The sequence below is a fragment of the Apteryx mantelli genome, chromosome 21 (genome assembly GCF_036417845.1).
Source record: "Apteryx mantelli isolate bAptMan1 chromosome 21, bAptMan1.hap1, whole genome shotgun sequence".
Classification (NCBI taxonomy): domain Eukaryota; kingdom Metazoa; phylum Chordata; class Aves; order Apterygiformes; family Apterygidae; genus Apteryx; species Apteryx mantelli.
This window is the reverse complement of record NC_089998.1, coordinates 3,360,719-3,366,718: the sequence shown is the minus strand read 5'-3', so window position 1 is coordinate 3,366,718 and position 6,000 is coordinate 3,360,719. Positions and strand designations below refer to the sequence as shown.

The 6,000-nt window shown below is 44.4% G+C and overlaps 1 protein-coding gene across 1 annotated transcript in view; it reads left to right on the top strand.

Annotated features, from left to right (window-relative positions):
- Positions 1–1,039: 1,039 nt before the first annotated feature.
- Positions 1,040–6,000, top strand: part of QSOX2 (quiescin sulfhydryl oxidase 2) — a 28,102-nt gene continuing 23,141 nt past the window's right edge. The window contains exons 1-2 of the mRNA XM_067308914.1: positions 1,040–1,280; positions 5,856–5,956. Of these exons, the coding sequence (XP_067165015.1) occupies positions 1,040–1,280; positions 5,856–5,956 (342 nt within the window). The remainder of the gene's footprint in view (positions 1,281–5,855; positions 5,957–6,000) is intronic.

Sequence of the window (6,000 nt, the reverse complement as noted above, 5' to 3'; positions counted from 1 at the left end):
GCATTACTGGACACACATTTCAGAGCAAAGCCAAGGTAAATGAGCATAAACTGGATTCGAATCTCTGAATTCACACCAGCGTGCCTGAAGTCAGAGTCTGGATCCATTTGTTTCCTGTTTTTTCTTGGAGGATTAAAAGGGGCGTTTGTGGGCGACAGGAGCAAGAATTAGCTTTTCGGGCCCTTCAATCTCCCATTATCTCGGCGTTCGTGAAATCCTTTGAATTCTCCCTCTGGGGACAGTCTCTGTGTTGTTTTTTCTCTGCCTCTACTAATGTAATGAAAAATTTTAAGCCTGTATCTACGGACGAAAGGAGACTCAAACAGTTGCTACAGTTGTGAAAGGTGTTAAACGTATTACTAGCTCAAAACCGATCTGAAAGCACTGTGTTTCATACATCCCCTTTCAAAACTCACAACACCCTACGTGCAGGCTTTTTATCTTTTCTTTAGTTGTGAAAAGGGCTGTCTCTCCCCTGCGGAGATGTGTATGTGGAGATAAAACAGTTCTCGAGCCAAAGGCTGCACTGTTTTAATCTCTGCTCAATAAAAAGCTTCATGGAGTTGAAACTTGTGTTTCTAGCAGAGGTTGCACGCATGTTAAAGACTAACGACCAGAATATCTCTAACTGAGGTTCTCTTCAATTTTCCTAACAACCTCATTAATGTTGAGAGTCCAAATAAGAGAAAAATGGATGTAAATACGGCGGTAAAAAGCCATGAGCTCTTCATCCAGCTCTCGTGACACGCTTGAGGCTGTAAAAGGGGGGAAGGAGGCAACGGCCTCACAAACTGCTGCGGCCTTTGGAGAAGGCTGGCGAAGGCAGCGCGGGGACACGACGACTGTCGAAAGAACCCGAGGGGAGATTTTGGGGGGATAACGGTAAGTAAGTGCGGATATTCGTTTGGGAAAGGCGGCGCGGAGGGCGCGGGCCGCGCTAGGCCGCGTCTCCAGGGCGGGCGCGTTGCTAGGGCGCCGCGTTGCTAGGGAGCGCCGCCCCGCCCCGCCCCGCCGCGCCGCGCGCCGCTGGCGTCCCAACATGGCGGCGGCGGGCGGCTGCGGGTCGCTGGCGCTGCTGCTGCTGCTGGCGGCGGCGGCGGGGGCGGCGGCGCGGCTGTACCGCGCCGGGGAGGACCCGCTGAGCGTGCTGGCGGCGGGCACGGTGCGGCGGGCGCTGCTCAACTCCTCGGCCGCCTGGGTGGTGCAGTTCTACAGCTCGTCGTGCGGCCACTGCGTCGCCTTCGCCCCCACCTGGCGGGCCCTGGCGGGGGACGTCAAAGGTGAGTCCCCGTCCCGTCCCGTCCCGTCCTGTCCCGTCCCGTCCCCGGTGAAGGGGCGCCGCCGTCCCCCGGCCCCGCTAACGGCCCTTCGGCCCCGGGGCGCCCCCGCGGCGAGGCCGTTTGTCCCCGCGGCGGTGCTGGCACCAGGACCCGGGTGGAGGGGTAGCGTGGGCCCTGCGCGGCGGCACCTCGTCACGCGTGGGGCACGGCGGTGCCTCGCTGGGGGTCACGGCATGGCCCCGTCACATGTGGCAGCGCCTTGTCGTGTGTGGGGTGCGGCGGTGCCTCGCTGGGGGTCACGGCATGGCCCCGTCACACGTGATGTGCCTCCTCACACGTGTGTTATGGCAGTGCCTCATCACATATGGGTCACGTGTTGCGGTGCCTTGTGTGCAGGTCACGGCATGGCCTCATCGTGCACGGTGGTGCCTTGTTACACACGGTGGTGCCTTGTCACGCACGGGTCACGGCATTGCCTCATCACATGTAGTGGAGCCTCATTGCATGTGGGTCATGCCTGGGTTGTGGCATGACCTCGTCACACGTGGGTCACGTGTTGCAGTGCTTCATCACCCGCAGGTTGTGGCATGGCCTCGTCACGTGTGGCGGTACCTTGTCACACATGGGTCATGCATGGCGGTGCCTTATCACACACGTCATGGCACAGCCTTGTCACATACCATGCGTGACAAAGCTCCACTGTGGTACCCTGTCACACACGAGTCATGAGAGTGCTTCGTCATGTGTGGGTCACCCTCTTTTTACTTCCCCCGTGATGGGCAAGGCCTTGCCACCCTGCCAGAATAGTACGCAGGGTGAAGCAAGGCATGGAAGATAGCGGCAGGGCTCCAAGTTAAAGGTTTCGGAAGCATCCAGGAATAAAATATCACTACCCCACAAACGTAGGCGGAAACGTACGCAGAGGTCAGCCGTAGAACTGCATGCAAAAGTCTCCATACGCGTTGCAGAGTGCAAGTGGATGCACTAAGGCCCAGGGGGTGTGTTTAGACTGTAAACTCTTTGAGGCAATGTTATTTTGTCTTTTGAATGTTTTGTAAAGAGACTAACCTATTTTAAAGGCTAAACCAAGTATAATAAAGATTGTGGCACTGGAGAGGCCATCTGTGTGCTTGGTTTATATCTTGCAAATACAATATCGCATGAATGCTCAAAGCGACCTCTAGACAGAAGGGGGAAAAGTGCTGGCAGGAAACAAGAGAAACATCAAAGCTAACTGGTGATCAGATTTTCAGGTTTGGCAAAAAGTTGCTTAAAAAGTGTATACTCTTGGTTTATACTGAGGGAGACTTGTGTTGCTGTGCCTAACTCTGCTCAGTTCTTTTTTCAGATGCTGAAGTGTTTTACTGTATTTGTAGATCTAGTGCAAGGGAAAAAACTGGCCCTTCTGGTATCAGTTAAATTGAGTAACTATGGTGCGGAGAAGACTTGAGGTTGAATTTGTACAGGAAATGTTATGGTTAATATGGTGGCATGAAATGCTTTTTAAACTACTCTTCATCTAGCGTTTAACTCGAGAGAGATTTTTCGGTTTGTCTGACAGAGTGAAGGCTCTGACACTCTTACATGTGAAAAAGTATCAACCTCGCTTAATGCTTACAAAATGCGGGTGCAGTTTCAGGTATACGTATTTTTGTATATGTGGAAATGGAGGCAAAATCCAGGCCTCACCCAAAATAGAACCTGACGTGTTTGTCACGCGCTGAAGAATGCTGACTGATGAGCAAAAATTCAAAAACCTATAAACACAGAACCATAGTGGTTTCCAAGCATTTCAGACACTCGTTACTTGCATGGTTTTTGTTTGTCATAGCAGAAGCTTTATTTTTGGTTTCTTTGAATAAGCTTGTGTAACATTTTCACTTTTTGATTTGATTTGCTTGTGGCCAAAAGACTATTACATTTTAGCTCCCCTTTTTTTGTTTTGTTTTGAAGAAACGTAAGAAAAAGATGTTTGAATATGGCAGTGAAGAACATGAAAAGCCTGAACTCAACAGAAGTTTCGTCAGATAAGAAAGGGACATGTTTCTACAGCAGCATAATACCTTTGTAGACAATATTTTTCATAACTTACAATGACTTCTTCAAATATATATATTTTTATTCTTGTTCATCTGCAGTTAGAACCAATCCAATCCTAAGGGTAGTAAACTTTCATCTGCAGTCAAGCTAACTGTGAATGATATTATGCACTTGGCCTTGAACTGGTTTCAGTAATACCATATACTCCTTAGTTATTAAGTTTTTATGAAGGCTTGCATTTAAAAAGTTGATTTTATGTTTGTGGACATTTGCACTACCAGCAAATGCAGTTGATTTGTGTAGTGTCATTTGCCCGCAAAATGTTTCCGTTTTAAAATCGGGATGAATGGATTTTAGTAGGAAACTGAGAATAGTCACACTTTTTATTGGTAGCTTCATCAGAAGAACATTTCACCCACTTATTCAGACTGTCTCAACATTTATTTTTCATAAATATTTTACTCATGTGGTAAGATGTTTGAGTATGCAGGCTCATCTATATTAGAAAATGATACCAAATTTGCAAGTTTAACTACAGTGATCTAGGAATTCAGTTACAGTGATGCAAGTCCTTTGTACAAATAGAAGACTTGCGTTAATACAGTTCATATGTAACTCAGGTAGCACTCGGGGAGATTCCTTGTGCTGTATCTCTTACCTCCCTTACTGAAGCTTCATAATGGAAAATAATACATCACAGTGCATATACCTGTTGGAGGGAATATACCAGGTTTATGCAGAGAAAAATGTCTTCCTAGAAATACATTGCGCCTGTTATGTTGGTATTCTGTAGCATTTTTAAATAGTAGATTTGACTAACTTGCTGCATTTCCAGTTTTTCCAATATGTTTGTGTGATGTGTTGGAACTTCTTTAGCATAAGCAGAAGTAGTTCTGGTTAAAATAATGTCACTGGTCTACCTCTTTCATGTAGTTTATGAGTTATTGAAATTATTTTGAGTCTCTAGCATAACCTCTCTCAGAAACTTTATCCTTAGTTTACATATGTTATGAACCTCCAGTATGTTTAAACTTTTTGCTCAAATTTGACAAATTTTTTCCTGTGAAGAATGCTATGCTGCTTGTTTTGCTCTGTTGTAATGCAGTGTAACAAAATCCATATAGTGGGGTGTTTTTTTTGTTTTTTTTTTTTTGCCCCCTGTTTTCAGCCTGCAATCATTAAAATCTAGGCCATGTTACAGGACACTTCAGAAATACTAATGCTATTTTAAAATAGAATGGTCAGCAGCATTTTTAAAAAAAAATAGGCTACAGTGCCACTATAAATGTATACGCTCTAGGCTGTGCACTGCAGAAGTAGGACTGACATATCCTTTAGAAACGAAAAGCTCCTTTTTAAGCAGAAGGGGATGCTAAGCAACGCATATCCCAGCTGGTGCTCTTTAACCCACGTATTTAGCTAGCGATGGGTTTGCATTGTTGTAGAGCAGGCTATTTGCATTAGGTTTATAGTGCTTCTATTCATTGTGTGGAGGAGGATCAAGACAGGTGGAAAAGGGAGGAGGAGTGGTGTAAGTTGAATGAGATAAATACTGAGAAGCCAAACTTTCTTTTTATTTTGCATTTTATTTGATAAAATACTGTTGTATCTTTTGTGTTCATGTGAATACATGCCCATCTGCTAGAATGCTTGTAGTTACCACTGGTGCCTGTTCAGCTGCTGGCATGTTCAGTACAACTGAAATTCTCAATCAGCTGCTCCATCCTTCTTCAAAGACAAATAAAGGTCAAGCTAAATTTCAAAAGCAGAAATACTTAAACTCTGTGGCTATTGCTATGAAACATTTAAAAAGGAAACATTCAGTGATGTCCCATATAAAATATGTAGCCCTTCAGTTAAAACTCGGATATTTTTAAATACATCTCATGTATTCTTGAACTGTACAAAAAAAATTAGACAGCTTTCAAGAGACAGCATGTGAGCCTTGGAGTGCCTGATTGGGGACTGTGTGATTCTGAAGGCCTCTGAGAAAATTGCAAGCTCATTAAAAGCAAGTCTGTGTTAAAATCAACTATGATACAAGATGTGTGAAATTTATAGTTATGTAATTGACAGCCATATGGATGGATAACTGTTGGATTCATCTTGTAAAATAAGCATGCAGAGTGAATTTAACTGAATAAGCTTGACTGATGCAGGAAGCTGGAGAATACAACACTGTACCTTGCAAGTGTTGGATTGGCCCCTATTTCATCTGCTTGGATTCTATAAAATGTCTTAAGTCCAGAAAATGTTGCATTGTGTGTTGGGATTTTTTTTTTATTTAATTTATTGAAAATGCTGAGGCAACTAAGAAAAATGGAGAGGTTTTAGTTATGTTAAAAATCAGTAGATCATATTACTGTTGAGGATAGAAATGAATAATGAGTGAGGATCAAACCAAAGTGCTTCTTTTTTTAATATCATTGAAATCTATGGGAGTTCTGTTGTTGATTTCCATGGGAACCAGTTTAATCTATCAGCTAAGATCCACGATCACTTCTGCTGAAAATGGAATGATATCTTTCTTTTCAGATTGGGAATCTGCAATCAGAATTGGTGTGCTGGATTGTGGGGAAGAAGAGAACTACGAGACATGTAAAGAATATGGTATTCACTATTATCCAACTTTTAGGGTAAGTGGCATGATATATTGCATTATGTAAATGATACGTGTTTT